This window comes from Magnolia sinica, chromosome 3 (genome assembly GCF_029962835.1).
Source record: "Magnolia sinica isolate HGM2019 chromosome 3, MsV1, whole genome shotgun sequence".
In the NCBI taxonomy this organism is placed as follows: Eukaryota; Viridiplantae; Streptophyta; class Magnoliopsida; order Magnoliales; family Magnoliaceae; genus Magnolia; species Magnolia sinica.
In genome coordinates this window covers 10,913,218-10,930,078 of record NC_080575.1, presented here as the reverse complement: position 1 = coordinate 10,930,078, position 16,861 = coordinate 10,913,218, and the positions used below count along the sequence as shown (strand labels likewise).

The 16,861-nt window shown below is 39.7% G+C and overlaps 1 protein-coding gene across 1 annotated transcript; it reads left to right on the top strand.

Annotated features, from left to right (window-relative positions):
- The first annotated feature begins 4,652 nt into the window (after positions 1 to 4,652).
- On the top strand, positions 4,653 to 12,863 carry LOC131239497 (uncharacterized). Its single transcript, XM_058237224.1, has 3 exons — positions 4,653 to 4,876; positions 7,289 to 7,499; positions 7,851 to 12,863. Exons 1-3 carry the CDS (start codon positions 4,703 to 4,705, stop codon positions 12,698 to 12,700), a joined length of 5,235 nt encoding a protein of 1,744 aa, XP_058093207.1. The 5' UTR covers positions 4,653 to 4,702; the 3' UTR covers positions 12,701 to 12,863.
- Positions 12,864 to 16,861: the final 3,998 nt, after the last annotated feature.

The following is a 16,861-nucleotide window of genomic DNA, read 5'->3' as shown; positions in this document are numbered from 1 at the left end:
TTTGCAAGAACCCTCGTTTGGTGGGGCTAGGATTACCTTAGAACGGACGGCTGAGATCTGCCAAAAACTCCTCACGCGGATCGCCCCTGGCAGACAGAAATGGAAACGACACCTTTTGCATTTTTGGAAATGCCGCACGCGGCTCTATTTGGGCCCATATTGTGTACACAAATGTGTGAGTTATTGTGTGAGACTTTGAGGCTTTGGATACACACAGACCCTATACCAAATGGACGGTTTGGATCTGCTCTAGGTGGCCCACCTTTATCACGATGAACGGGTTTTGGGACGGCTGGAAGCACAAACATGTCCACCCGCTCGGCCACTTGCACCCGCTGTTGCACGCATATATGCTCGTGTGGGTCGTTGTAACCACTTGGGTTTTAGTCATCGCCAAGGGACTCACGTTATGAACGGCTTGGATCTTTGGAATGGGACCTGATTGGTGGGCCATGGACTATGCCCAGACGGTGTCCGTTTCAAAAGAAAACGAGCGGGAGAGGCTCTGTTTTAGGAAAACGCGGGTCAGCGCTATTTTGACCGGGTTTGCTGCCCGGTGCAACGCCAGTGCACGCCCTTTGGTGCACACGCGTGATTAAAATGGGCCCCACGATCATGCTTGTAGGAAATCCACTTCGACCACCTGATTTTCAACGGACCAATGAGGACCATATGGTCCTAGATGGGGTGTATCCAAAGCTTTTTCGGCCCATACAACCTGATTTTGTGTTATTCTATTGACATTTATCAATCCACTGGGTGGATTAATTTTAATCCATAGTCCGACGGCCAGAAGGGCCTTAGGACTTTATCCAAATGGTTGGAACGTTTATTTTATGAGCTTTCCCTATCAATTTGTTTATTACAGCATCTTTTGTAGTATGAATTATTGTCATTGTCATTATTTCAACTTAAACTTGTAGTGCCTGCTTCTAAATAGAGCTGTACTCATGGTAGATCAACCCTCCTAATTGAGTCACGTATCTAACCCTTAACTAAGGTTAAGTGTCAAGTGGCACACACTACATGGATGTCTAATTATTAACCTTCGCCATTCAACCAATCCAACCGTTGGATCGATTCATGTCTAGTTAACAATAAGTATAGGATTTTGAAGAGTCTTTAGGTGTAGTCTAGGGGTTGATTATGAGAACAAATAATCTAATTTATGTTTTGTGATTTTAAACCGAGTGAACAGTGGACATTGTGACTTTAATCCCTAATTTACTCTTTGTGATTTGATTGTACTAATTAGGTGTATATTTGATGATGAAATATCATCATGATCGAGATTCTAAAGTAGGATTTTTATTTATTTATTTATTTAAGTACAGGGTTAATTTAATCATGTTGATGTGGTTAAATAGACAGACTGATTTCAAATCTTATGATTGTGCAGTGAGTAATCATAGTCCAAAATCAGATGGTCAAAAGGTCACTAGGGTTCTAGGGTAGATTGAAATAGATTCTTCAAGACTTTGTTGTCATAGTCCAAATCAAATGGTTAAGATGTATAGCTTTAGGGTGACTGTTCAAGTAAGCTAGGTTTAGCGTTCATGCTGAGTTAGGTTATGCAATAACACCCGAGTACTAAGAAGTACGGGGTGTTACATAAAGTGTTTACATGTGATCTTATTTGGTTTTAAGTTGTAATCTAATTTCAGGAAACAATTGTATGTGTTTGGTTAACCTGAAATTTGTTCAGAGCTTGTAATTATATATTCACTTACAACAGAGCTTCGAGTGATAAATATTTTAAAAATAATAAAACAATATATAAAGTTTTTGTATGAGATATATCACTGGGATAAATCCAAGTCAATAAATCTTGTGGGTGATTTTTATAGTAAACAAATCATTTGATGTGCTACATAAGTGGGTTCACCAATTCAAAGGTGATACTCAGGTTTGACAACATTCAATGTATGAAAAGTTCCAACCCTAATAACGATAACGGGGGGGGGGGGGGGTAGAGATTTATCTTCTTCTTTTTACTTCTTCATATTTTTTCTTTCATTTTGGTTCCTTGCAGACACTGCAAGATGATTCACAACTCTTTTGCTTTGAAAATTTTCAAATATTATAGTCATTGTAGGAAATTCATTTACCTATAATATGAAATATGATTTTTTCTCATGTTTTACATTATAGTTGGATTATTAGCTATAATATGATTACATGGATATAGCTATAATATGATTACATGTATATATATCCATCCAAAGACTCCACGTAATCCGATTGCCTATAAATAGATTCCTACTTAAGGACTCTACATGCATCCAAACAATCCTTAAGCCTTCAATATACCTTCTTTAATGGATCATGCCCTATAATGATACAACAAATGGATGGATGATGTGGATAAAACATATACATCACGGTGGGCCCCACGTCACCCCTAAAAGGACTGTTCATACCCAATATGTGCTGGAAAAAGTAGGAAGGGAAACACCCACCGCTGAAATCTTCTTAGAGCCACCCTGATGTTTATGCATATCCAAAACGTTCACAAGGTCATGATTACTAGGAGAGATTGAGATTACAAATATAAGCTCGGACCAAAACTTCCATAGCCCGCAAAGGTTTCCATGGTAGGTGTTTAATTCACACCTTTTCCCAGTGCAGCCCGCTTGAATTCCCCGATCTGGGTCCATGTGAGCTTTGGACATGACTCATTTTTGGGCTAGCTAATGCAAAAAAAAGAAAAAAAAGATCTCACCAAATGAATGAATGAATGGTATGAATACAATAATTACACCATCGTGGGACCATGTAACTTTGATATCCTTCCATTAGCATAAGAGCCTGAGCAGTGCCAACGATCGTCTTCGAACACTCACACAGCCTAGCTAGGTTGGTGTGTGGTACACTAGCCAATCCACTTCATAAAAAAAAAAACCTTCCCTGCACTATCGTCCATGTGACATTTGGGACGGCGATTGGCAGGTGTACACACACCACCAACATGGCTGGTATGTTATGGTCACCTAGTTTTATGGGTCCCATCATGAGGTATGTGTTATATTCAAATCATTTGTTCATTTGACAAGTTCATCATAAGGCTTGAGTTGAAAAATAAAACAGATCCAAAGATCGAGTGAACACAGCAAAGCACCGTGGAGATTGAATGTCTATCATTGAAACCCCGAGTTACATAAGTTATGGATAAATGTAATAGCATGCCCGCCTGACTTATGAAAAGAATGGATGAAAAAAGAAAACATTAAGTGAGCATTATAAACAATTTAATGGCGAGAAACATGCTTTACTGTTATCTACGACCTGGTCTACTTGAGTTTTTGGGCTCATGCTTTAAAATGATTTCTTAGAATTATGATAAACTCTGGATATAACAAATAGATGTGTCATATTCAAACTGTATCGTCCACTTGTCGGGCTCATTTGAAGGCTCAAGTAGAAAAAATAAGGCAGATTCAAATATCAAGGGGACCACACTGCAAAAAGTAGAAAATTGAACATGGACCGTTGAAATCCTCTTGAGGTCGCCTAAGTTTTGAATGAATATGATATTTATTTTTTCTTATCGTTCATGTTCATGTGACCTTACGAATAAATTGTATGGAAAATAAAAGTTACAGTGGGTACTATGAATATTTTAACAGTGAAAATGATTTGTCAACTCTAATTTACAGTGTGGTGCACTTGAGTTTTAGATACGACTTAATTTTTACCATTTGCTATAAAATAATCTAACGAAATGGGTGAATGGTGCACATATAATAAATACACTACGTGGGCCATGTAACTTTGATCTACCTTGGACCGTTTGTACAACTCAGATCTCGCGGAGCGCTGATTTGGATCATGCCATGAGTTAGGACGGCGTGGATGTAATCCCGCTCTCTTTTAATGGTAAACACGTCTCATTCCAATTGATTTCTTAGATTCTATTGCAATCACGTGTTAGCTCTCAGTTGAACCCGTACTCTCAGTTACCAGAAGCAACAGGGAGTACATTACGCCGCCACACCTGGCCCGTACCGTGCCACTGGAGCGCGCGCCTTCTTTAATTCCTCGATCCAAAGGACCACATGCGCGTACCGAGTAAACTCTGTGGGGCCCACCGTAATATATGTGTAGTATCCATTCCATCCATCCATTTTTTCATTTAATTTTAAATAATAAAACCAAAATTCTAATACATCGGAACCTCAAGTGGACCACACCACAGGAAAATAGTGATAATTGAATACGTACCGTTGAACAATTCTTAGTTGCCACAAAAGTTTCCGATCAAGATTATATTTGTGTTTTGGCTTAATCCATGTCTTTTTTAAGTTATGAACAGGTTGGATGACAAATAAACATCACTGTTGCCCCAAGAAGGTTTCAACGTTGGACGTCACTATCCCAACTGTTTCCTGTGGTGTGGTCCACTTGATAATTTAATATGCTTCGATTTCGATATCATGCCATAAAACGATCTTTTAAAACGGGTGGATAAGAAACATACATCACAGGTAGGCCCCAGAGAGTTTACTCAGTACGCAGTATGGTCTGTCAGAAAAAAGTGGTATTTTAGAAATTCTTGGCATGAACAGTGGCAGTTGACAGTTGCTTTTCCCGGGAAAGATAGAACAACCTTTCATCGCCTTTTCAAATCTCTCTTCCAAGACACTCCTCTCTGTTTATCTCTCTCTTTTAGTAACCATTTCTCTGGCCTTGTTCAAGATAATACATGGCAACTCCTGCTGCTACAGCAGCAAAGCAACACGTAGAAGAGATCCGACGGCTGAAATTCTCCATAGGAGGAGAGAAAAATCCACTAACGGAAGACCTCAATCAGGCCGTTAGAAATCTATCTGCTGAGCTGTATACGAAAGACGTCCATTTCCTTATGGAACTCTTACAGGTTCTTTTTTCTCCTTCCTCTTCTCATTGAAGAAAAACAGAGGAGCTGAAAACTGAAAATCCCTTTTGTTTTATGACCCATCTCTTTCATTTGGAGAGAGAGAGAGAGAGAGAGAGAGAGAGAGAGACCCATCTCTTTCATTTTCCTTTGTTTATATTGATAAAATTTTTTGTGGGATTTCAGAAATCCGATTGTCAGATTTCATTGATGAAGTTGATACTCGGGCCTTTGTGCAGTATACTTGTTTTACAGTTCTGACAAGTGGGGCCATGCCTCTGTATTCTAGACCGTTGGACTGTTGGGTCCCCTATTTGAATGTGAACATTTGCTGCATTTCTCAACTAGCTACCATTAGGCCACGAATATGAAGGTTATGATCATTGCATGCAGGAGGTTTTTGGGACATCGTCTATCGACGGTCAGATACAACCAACAGTATGGATTACAGAAAAATGGGGCCCGCTTGTCAGAACTGAAGATATGGGCCAGTTTGGTATGTGGGCTTAGGTGGGATGGAATTGCATTTGGTCCCTTGCAAATTCCGTCCGGAGTTTGGAGACGATAGGAAGGATTGGGATTAGGTGGGATGGAATTGCATTTGGTTTCTTGTGGGATTTCTTGTGGATTTTGAAATCCACTACATCTATGGCCTCACATTGATGCATGTTTTTTATCCACGCGGTCCATCCATATGCGCCCTTTACACTTGATGTTCGAGTTATACACGTGTATAGGTGACTGACATCAGTTGTGAATCTGGTCAGTTGATTACAATTCCATGGTAGACCTCAGGTTGGGAATTCTCAACTCAAGCCCAACCCAAGCGGGTTTGGTCGGGTTGGTCGGGTAGATATATGCTAATATTTTCATTATTACATCAGTCTATTATATTTGCAATACAAGTTTTATTTTTTTATACCTATAATTTTATTAATTATATATGTAGTTATTTATCGTAAAGAACATTTTTTCTAAACGAACAAGCTAAAATATAGGACAACTACTCCTTTAAAGTCGTATTGTGTATCAAGCAATCTATTTGAGAGAGAGAAATCTGGTGTATCTTGTTGGATTGAGTCATCGGAAATGACGTGGACCAATAAAACCTGATGGCATTGGAATTTCCTGTGCCTTCAACACAAACAATCCGCACTCAATTATAATTAACTTGTATATTGATCGGGTTCGGGTTGGGTCGGGCAACCCGAGACCTCAACCTGAGTGCAACCCAAGTTTTATCGGGTTGGCATTTGTATGGCCCAAGCCTGAGACCAAACCCGATACATCCTGCCCAAGCCCAACCCAATGTCGGGTCGGTCACGGGTCGGTCGGGTTGAACACGCCCAACTTTCAGCCCTATGCAGCGATAATGGTGGTAAACCCATCTAATGCAATTTCATACCATTTAATCCCACGGACCGAACAGGCCTGAGTAAACCACAGAACAAGTGGTGGGGGAGAGGAACCTTCGGTTCATCTTTAGCATGAGCTATTATACAATCTCCAGCTGAAGTTTGTAAAGAGCTATTTGAGATTTCAGTTTGGGCGGGGGCCGGTGGTTCAGTGACTGGAACTGTTTTAATGGGCCCCAGTGGATGGCCTATTCCCAAAAGTCACCAAAAGTATAAGTTCAGTTTAATGTGATTCATATTTTACTTCTCCACCATCTATTTGCTGGCCGCTTATTAAAGGGTTAGAATTCTTCCATTGCGGGGGAGTTTAGATGCGTGGGCTATCCATCATTATCAATATCATTATATCGATGGTTGTAGATTTGGAAAATCCTTGCAACCAGATGCATGTGGGGCCCACTGTGGTTTGTCTATGGCATCAAATTCATCTGGCAAGGTTGCCTCACCATGAAATGAAAATCCCCAAAAATCAGGCCCATCCAACCGTCAAGTTGTCCCTCACGTGAATTTGGAAGTTTTTGGGTGGCTGGCCATTGCTTTCTATGGTGTGGTCCTCCTGATGATTGTGTTGGCCTGATTTCTTTGGAGGCCCATCCAAACGTCAAGTTGTCCCTCTCAGGGAAATGTCCACTGATTGAAGGTCTGATTGTTTGATGAAGGAGATTTTTATCCATCCCCATCAATGGTGTATCATACTAGGTAAATGATCTGAATATTTGAAATGTGGCCCCACCTCTAAAAAATGCTGGCCCAACTAAAGTGCCATGAACCAAGCCAGCGTAGTTTATTACGTCAAGAATCATAACCTCTCTTTCATTATCACATTCTACTTTCAAACATTCCATCTCCTTGATGAAAAATTGAAAGTTGGAAAAGACCCTTCTCTTTCTTTATTCTTTTATTGATGGAGCCAACATTAGCTAGCCCAGATACAAGAACATTGGTTGGTTTTGCTCATTTTTCTTTTTTCCTGTCTCTTCTTTTCTTTCTTTCTTTCCAGAATGCTGAAGACAATGAATACCAACCCAAAGTAGACCCATCTCTTGAATTCGTGATTACTTCTACAGACATTACAGGCAACTGTGCTACTGCAACGCTGCTTGTTTTCAACAATGAGGTTGGCTTTTCCAAGAAGAACATTGAGTCAATCTGCAGCATTGGCAGATCGACCAAGAAGGGGAAGCGACAAGAAGGATATATCGGAGAGAAAGGTAAGCTTAATTTCATTTCAATATCCTTGATATCCTAGTCTCCATGAGACAACCCAAATATGGGTCGTGTATTAGACCAGTGGGGTCACATGTTAAACTATAGTTTTGCTGGTTTGGGAGGATTGGCTTTGGTGGATACAGATGCATACTGTAATGACATTGAAATATATAATCACTTTGGTAGAACTAGCAATGTCATAAAATGCTTGAGCAAGGTTACTGATCCTGCTAAATCTCATTCTTCCACTTAATGCACATCCAAATTAAAGATGAATGAATACGTCAAGTTGATTAATGGAATCAACAGTCATGTTTAACCAGAGGTACTAAAACATTCCTTTCTATTTTCAGGAATTGGATTCAAGAGCGTGTTCCTTGTTTGTGCACATCCTTACATATTTAGCAATGGCTATCAGATCAGGTTCAGTGAAGAGCCCAACCCCGATTGTGGTATTGGTTATATTGTCCCTGAATGGGTTGATGCAAAACCAACGCTTTCAGATTTACAGAGCATTTATGGTTCTCATAAGACCCTCCCAACAACCACAATTATTCTCCCTCTTAGGTCTGAGAAGGTGGAAGCTGTGAAGAAACAACTCTCAGAAGTGCACCCCGAACTCCTGCTATTCTTATCCAAGATCAAAAAGCTATCGGTGCGTGAATGCAATGGTGATCTTCGTGCTGCGGAAACCTGCTCAGAAATTTCAATCTCCAGCGAGACTGATAATGTAACTTTTGATGATAAAAGAGCAAATTCGTGTATTCTCCATCTTTCAGTTCAAGAGGGAACTGATGAGAATAAGTGCTCATACTATATATGGATACAGGCATTTCCGGTGAAGCCTGAGGCAAAGGTAGATGGTAGGAAGGAGATGGAGGAATGGGTGATTTCACTTGCTTTCCCATTTGGAGAGAGACTGAAAAGAGGAACATCTTCTGCTGGTATCTATGCCTTTCTGCCAACAGCAATGGTCACCAACTTTCCGTTCATAATTCATGCCGATTTTATACTTGCATCTTCTAGAGAAACCATACTTTTGGATAAAAAATGGAACTTGGGCATTCTGGATTGCGTTCCTTCTGCGTATGTCAGTGCCTTTGTCGCTTGCATGAAGTCTGTAGGGACCACCCATCTTTCTTCTGTGGCCTCAATGCTGGACTTCTTGCCAGTTCGGTCATCCTTTGTTGCAGAACTCAATAATGTCAGAGGGACCATCAGAACCATGCTGAAAAACCATCGTGTTGTGCGTTGTGAATCTTTTTCTGATGACAAACAGGTCTTCTGTAGGCCTACCAAAGCAAGGAGACTCCTGCCCGACTTCCGCAAACTCCTTGATCGGGCGAAGGAAGAAGGCATATTAATGGGGAGTGTTTCCTCTGTGGGGAAGCATGTTTTGCATTCTTCCCTTGACCTCATGCGATACAATATGGCTCTGGATTTTCTTGGAGTGGTGCCTGCAGAATCTGAATGTAAATGGTATGCGAATTGCATTGTAGACTGCAAACTCACGTCGCTTGCTCCTTCAGATGTTTACATGGAGCTACTTTGCTTTATTACTATTAACTGGAAAATTCTTGGCATGATTGAGGTAAGAAGCATCCCTCTTATCAGATACAGTACTGCAGAGCGGAAGTGGATGTTTGGTGATGTTCTTTATACTAAACAGAAAAAAAGGGTTCGTTATGCTTTGGACTCTCAACATCATGCCTGGCTCAATAAGTGGAACATGGAGTTCGGATGTCCGAATAATCTGTATTTCTTATCCGATTCCGATCAGATGGCTCTTGTAAACCATGTTAGTAGAAGATTCTTGTTTACTTGGCTTTCTGGTGATGCAGGCGTGGTATCTGCTACTATCTATGAATATATTTGTCTGGTTCAGAAATTTGCAAGGGAAACAGGTGACCCAAAACTTGTGAAATCACTCACTCATTTTCTGTATCACTCCCACTTGAAGAATTTTGTTACTGAATCTGAGGTCTACGGCGTCTGTGAATCCATGCCCATAATTGATGCGCGTGACCAAATATGTGATGAAAGGACTGAAACTCTTGTTCCTGCATCTGGAAGTAAGTGGGTGAAGCTGATGGGTTGCAATCCATTTGTAGAAAAGAAGTACATTGATTTAGGGGAGGCATATACTGAAGGTGGTACTTTTGCTGGGGAGCATACGCTGAAGGAAGATCTAATCAAATTTCTAACCAAGTATATGAAAGCCAAGGACTTGCTGGAACTATGTCCTCCAGATCTGGCATTGCCGGTGGCTTCCTCACAACTACGAGTAGATCAGGCATTTTTGCTACTTGAATGGATCCGGACTTTGCAGTTTAAGAAAGTGGAGATGCCTGCAATGTTCATCGAGAGCATAAGAGTCGGGAAATGGATGAAAACCTGCTCTGGCTTCAATTCACCAAATCATTGCTTTCTTTTTCATGATGAGGGGGAATATGTTTTCTTGCAAATGGTTAATGTTCTCAAGGGCTTCTCAGTTATAGATGAGCAGTTTTATGGGACGAAGATTAGATTGTATGCAGATGAGCTGAAATTGATTGGGGTGAGGTTTGGGTCGATGGATGTATGCAAACTAATAATCGACCATGTTACATCTCTTGCTTCATCAAGAATTACTAGCGAACATGGAATTTTACTGTTGGAGTTTATTAGGTACTTAAAGAAGGGAGAAAAACTCAATGATGAATTTTTGAGAACTTTGAGAAAGGGGGAGTGGATGAAGAGCTCTAAAGGGTACGTAGCTCCATTTGGGTCGGTTTTCCTTCCATCCATTACGGGAGCTCTTTTACAAATAACAAACCTTCCTGTCATTGATGAAACATTCTATGGAACCAAGTTTGGTTGCTATACCGCCGAGCTCAAGTTGTTGGGAGTTGTCATGGATATGGAAGAGGCGTACAAATTGACAGCAGATAATTTCACATTTCCTGAAGCTCTATGTGCTATAACTAGAGAAAGTGTTCTGCTGATACTAAGGTGCCTCCGAAATTTGGGTCCTTCGGCTGCCGGGTTAATTGAAAAGATCTGCTGTGAACCTTGGTTGAAAACAAGCTTAGGATTTAAGTCTCCTTCTTCATCTTTTCTTCCTAACTCTGAATACGGACTTTTATTGAATGTGGTAGAGGTTCCCCTTGTTGATGAATCCTTTTATGGTAATGAAATTCGCTCATTCATCGCCGAACTGAAGGCAATTGGGGTGATCCTAGATTTTGAAAGTTCAATCAAGAAAGTTGCTGTTCAGTTCAAGTCACTCTCATCTTCTGGTGGTCTAACTAGTGCCAATGTTCTCTCACTGCTGAATTGCACTAAGAATATGAAAGAAACAGTACCTTCATTATCGTCAACATTCAGGTCCTTTTTGTTTGGGGAGAACTGGTTGAAGACTCGACACGGCTTCAAATCTCCACCAGAATCAGTTCTGTTTGATGTGAAATGGGGAAAGATCTCTCAATTTGTTGATCTTCCTCTCATTGACGATGCATTCTATGGCATTGGTATCTACGGTTATAGAGAGGAGCTGAAAATGATGGGTGTCGTGGTTGATTTCAAGGACGGATGTGAGTTTGTAGCGAGAGGTCTAAATCTGCCAAAAGAACCGGGACTCGTAAAGGAAGAAAGTACCCTCTCTCTACTTGAATGTATTGGATATCTGTTAGAAAAATCATCTGATCGGTCTTTATCTGCTGATTTTCTCAAAAATACAAGGGAATCTAAATGGTTGAAGACACACATGGGTTACAGGTCCAGCGAGGAGTCTCTTCTATTTGATCTAGAGTGGGAATCCATTCTAAGTTCCAAAGATGGGCCTTTCATTGATGAAAAATTCTATGGGGACGGCATTTCTTTCTACCGGGACCCATTGAAAGCAATCGGTGTGAAGGTCAATGCACATGATGCATGTGAGCTAATTTCGGAGGGTCTACTGTTACATTCTTGGAATCCCCCTATATTAAGAATCTATAGTTTCCTCAACAAGTTTGGGTGGAAACCAAAGTCACAGGATAAATCTATAACTCAGGTATGGATTCCCCCCCGACGTGGCAGAAGTGGAGAGTGGGTGAGTTCAAAGGCTTGTGTGATTCATGACAGGGATGGTCTTTTTGGTTTACGGTTGCATGTTCTTGATAAAGATTACAAAAGTGACTTGCTTCCAATTTTCTCCTCGGCTTTTGGTGTTGCAATGGTTCCCTCGACCGATGATTATGTCAACCTGTGGAACGACTGGGAATTAAATGGTCAACATGAAGTGAGTTTGGCCAAGTGTTGCTCTTTTTGGACTCATGTACTTGAAAATTGGAACCTGAAGACAGAAGAGATTCTCAAAGAGAAAATAACCAAGTTGCCCTCCTGCACTGCCTCTGGCGATGGAATTCGGTTAGTGGAGAAGGACAAGCTCTTTATCCCAGATGACCTACAACTGAAGAAATTTTTTATGGAAGCTAGCAAAAACGGTAGTCTATTTGTTTGGCACCCACAGTCCAGCTTACAGAGCATTGATCTAAGTAAATTGTACGACGTTTATAGTAGTCTTGGAGTGCAGAAAATTTCCAAGTCTGTGCAATTCGGTCGGAGTTCTTTTTCTAATCATGATAGCCTTGAGAGGGTTTATATGAGGGATGGGTTGATTGTAAGAGGGCTTATTAAAACCATACTAGGTTTCCTTGCGGGTCCTCGAATCAGTATGCCAGTATGCGAGAGGCACAAGGCTGTGCAAACTCTCATTGATATTGGAGTTTTCAAGATCGGAGAATTCACGGTCGATTGCAGTTTAGTGTTTCCGTCAGGGGAAACAAGATTGGATGTCCAAACAAGAAGGATGGTTGTATGGGACAAAGATTCCCATAGGATGCTTGTTCATAGTCAGGGCTGGGAAGATCGGAAAACATGTATAGAATTCAGTACTAGTTTTGCTCAAGCAGTTGCTGAAGGACTGCTGCATGAAAGCCCCCGCGTGATTGAAGACCTTTGCAGGATAATCCAGATGGGTTTTGTATATGGGTTCAAGGAGGATGCAGTTGATTTTCTGCTGATGAAAGAAAATTTGCAGCTTTTTGTCGAAGATGAGCTATTCCTGTCAGCTGCATTCCCCTCTGAAGAAACAGTTTCTTGTTCATCTAAGCGAAAGGCTGTTGAGTTGAACGTGTTGCTTGCAGAAAATAATTCCACTTCCAAAAAGAAGAGACGATGACAAGAGGAAGCAAGCAATGGACTTCATTTCTACTTTTTTTTTTTTTTGGGTGGTGGTCATTTTCTCCCTACATGTCCAGGTATGAGCCCAAGCTGGGAGAAATGGTGGGACTTTGTAGATAAATTTTGGTAGTTTATGAAATGTCATACATGTAAATAAGGTATGTGTAGTGTAAGTTCTTGTGTAAAGAAAAAAAAATGTAATTAAGTAGTTCCTTTGTAATAGAAGTTTTGTCCATACATGGTTCTCATTTTGGCTCTCTCTCTCTCTCTCTCTCTCCCTGCTATGGTGGTGCTGTTGGTTATTAAACTTGTCATAAGCTGTTACTATTAGGCTTTGATTTTGTTTTAGAGACTTGGTTTTGCTCAGATCAGATTCTGCTTTTTTAAAATCTTTTTAAAGTCAAGCTAGGAGAGTTTTCAACATCATCAGTGTTTTTTTTTTCTCTCTCTCTCTTTGCTTGTTTGTTTGTTGATGAAGGCGACATTTTGATTGATGGGCTGTGAGATTCGAATTGTAAGGTGCAAAGATGGTGTAATGCAGTGAGATCACCGTATCTTCTTTTATTTGATTAACAGATGGTTCCTGAATGTTTGAGGTATTATAGAATGCTCAAGCTAAGTTCCTGAATGTTTGAGGCCTTATTATACAATGCTCAAGCTGAGTTTGTACAGTACCTTCCGGTGAGTCAGTTTATACAAGTCAGGTCCATGGTTTAGTAATCCAAACTTTTCATAGATGGGCCATATGAAAGGATCCTCAGATTGGAAGATCCCAGCTATAGAATACTTGGCCTTTTCCAGGTTGAATGTAAACCATTGCTGAGTTTTCTTTCTCAAGCGACTATTTGTTGGACTAGCCCCATCTGTACAAACTGAGCTGAGCATTGTATGATACCTCAAAATCTGTAGTTTTTTTTTTTTTTTTTAAACACACGCACACACACCCCCACACACTCACACCATAGTGGGATTTCACCACTTATGGGTACTCGAATCCTTGACCAGGTGTTGAAACTCCTCAAAATCTGTAGTTGTTTATCAAGAAAAATCATCAGTGTAGGCTGTTGGTAAATAACTTCTATAATTTCAAATTGGATGAAAGGCCAAATGGCTTAGATGTACATAATTTTTAACATGTATACAGTGGAATCAACAAAAACTAAGTTCTTCATGACTTTGATTACATTATCTGGTTATGAGTCTCTCTTTTCATCTCAGATTGTTGAACCTCCTTGCGAAAAGATATTACACCCCTTGATATGCTCCGACCATATACAAATGTTTTTTTTGAAAAGTCGCGATATTATATTAAAAAGAAAGAAAAGGGATACAAAGCAGGGGAGAGTAGAGAGATCGCCGTGGAGGCAATCAACTACTAAACTCCAAGAAAAAGAAAATCAACTTCCTTTAGACCCATGACGTAAACAGCCCATTCGATCAGGGGCCGTTTAGCCTTGCTGGCTATTACCGCTCCGAATTTGAAAGGTCCCTAAAACATCTGTTGTTTCTTTCTTCCTAGACACCATTTACAAATGTTAGAAAAGCATGGCTCCTATAACAATCTTTTTTCCTCCCAAATGGGTATTACAAGCGTTCCCCGTTGGCTCGAATTCAAACAGCAACTGCAGCATGGTGGGAACATATCATTTGAATGGTTCGGCATCAGCTCCGACCCCACCAAGCCACAGAGCAACCTGTTCCATGGAGGGCCTCTTACTCGAATCCTTACTTCTGCATTTGCTTGCAGTTTGAGTACTTCTAGCTGCTACTCCCTAACCTTATTCCATATCAACTGGTTAAAAATCTGTTCTTCTCTCTTCTCAGACTTCTTCTGAAGCACCCAAGATACCAAGTCACAGCACCCTTTTACTCTGTACACATCTACAGGCCGCTGACTGATTTCATTGGTTCAATCCGGGGTGCAAACAAATAATTTCAAGGTGGGGACTGCTGAATGATTATCTCTGACCTCTGACTGCCTAGAGCTACAATCGTAGCAGACACATGGTTTTGTTTCTAAACTGAAGCACCATTTTCAAGTAGTGTTCAATCGATAATGTATTAATCAATATTCTATGTATTAACCAATATTCTATTGATTGGTCTGAGGTAATTGGCAAACAAGATTTGTCCAAGTCACTTTTTTTTTTTGAGTCTTGGGAATGTCCCTACTCATAAGTCCAAGATCCACATTTATGAATTGAAATGCCCAAATGATCAACCCTGCAATCAGTTATTAGAATTAATATGTCCGGTGTGGAGCCATGCATAGTTGGTCTGCCAGATGTACGATTTTGATATTTTGAAGTGGGAGTTGTGTAAAGTTCAAGATCATGAATACTACAATCTCTCTTAGACCTGCAGTTCAGTTTTCAGCATGTGAGGCCACCAAATAAATGGTTTTGGCCCCTGAGTATGGGTGAATGCCAACCATTGGAACCGTTGTGGGGCCACAAAAGTTATAAATCAGGCTAACATATGTGTTTTCAGTTCATCCCATGGGAATTATCTTTAAGAATGTTTTGGATTATATTTGGCTCCAAAAATGTTTCAACATACATCATTTCCAATCTCACCCTTTTCCTGTCATGTGACTCACTTGGGTTCTGGGTCTGGCTCATTTTTAGGATCCCATCCTATTTTAAACTAATGGGGCTGATGGACAATGATTTTTCACAGAAATTGTGGTGGGCCCTGCATGGCTTCTGCCTACAGGAACTTCCTGTAGGTGCGTCTTGACAATGGGAGGCTTGGATGTTGTACTACATGTACTTTTAGAGGTGCAGGATTATGGGCATGTGAGATAAATAGTTAAGACTAACTTAGATTGTACCACGTATACATTCTTAGCATGACTAGACCAAAAGAAGCTTAAACAAAAGCGCAATTAATCCATTAGAATCAGACCTAGTCCTAGGCACGTATAACATGATTAAGTACTAGGCATGTTTGGTTCAAAGAGATCCATTTTAGATATGGAGATTGTCGTTTGAAGTGTTAACCGTAAAACAGCCTTAACTTTTGTTTAGGCATTATCAGGAAATGCACAATGTAATGATTTTTTGTAACACCCTTGAAATTGGGGGTCATGCATATACTTGGCTCCCAAGTTCCTGGGTATCACTTATAACCGAATTTTTTCAATTTGCATTTAATTAGGTTTAAAGGCATGTATGAAATTACAAAACTTTAATTACAAAACTTTAATGTGCATTTTATGGAGAATGAAAGACTTCAAAGAATATATATATATATATATATATATATATATATATATATATATATATATATATATATATATATATATATATATGGGTTGCACAAGGCGTTGCCCATCAAAATCACATAAAGAATGTCATGTCCAAAAGAATGGAACCGAGTCTACTACTCAGCGATCCAAATCCCATCTACTGAGCCGATAGGGAACCGTCCATCAGCTGGAAATAGGACAGCTCGTCCTCCTCTTCGGGGTTCGCATCGTCGGGCTCTACATACTACGCATTAGCTGCATCTACGGAAGAGTCTGGTTAGTGTTTTAAAACATCGTCCCAGAGTGGGAGTAAGTGATCAACTCAGTGGGTGCTATTAGTCTTAAGTTATAACATTTTTATATACTGGTAGTTTTGGGTCAACTGACTTGCTATGCGAATGTCCGTTTTGTGAGAAACGCTTGTTTAAAATTGCAATTTTAGAAAAAAAATTATTATATTTAAAATTTTATATTTTCATCGTCTCTTACTATTGCAATTTTATATTTTTATCCTTTTTAATTTTAATTTTATAAAGTTGATTGTAATAATGTTGGGAATGCTTCGGTAAGATTTATTAGATATTTCTATTTTTAATAAATTTAGTCTCTCTCACTCTTTTTTTATTTTGTTATTTTACGTAATTTTAAATTTGGGTTTTGGATTTTCCATATAAGTGATGTAATTGAACAAATTTAAATCATTATTCAATAAAAACATTTTTTCTTTTATTTCTTATGAATTTAAGAAATAACCTTGCAAATTCAAGGTCTTTATCGTTTGAGAAGGACAACGATCTTTTTCATCATTATTCATTGCTTTTCTGTGTGCTGGTTAGTGTTAAAACGATGGTTTTTTTTTTTTTTTTTTTTAATTTTTAATTTTTATATTAAAAAAAATTTCCTCTCAAT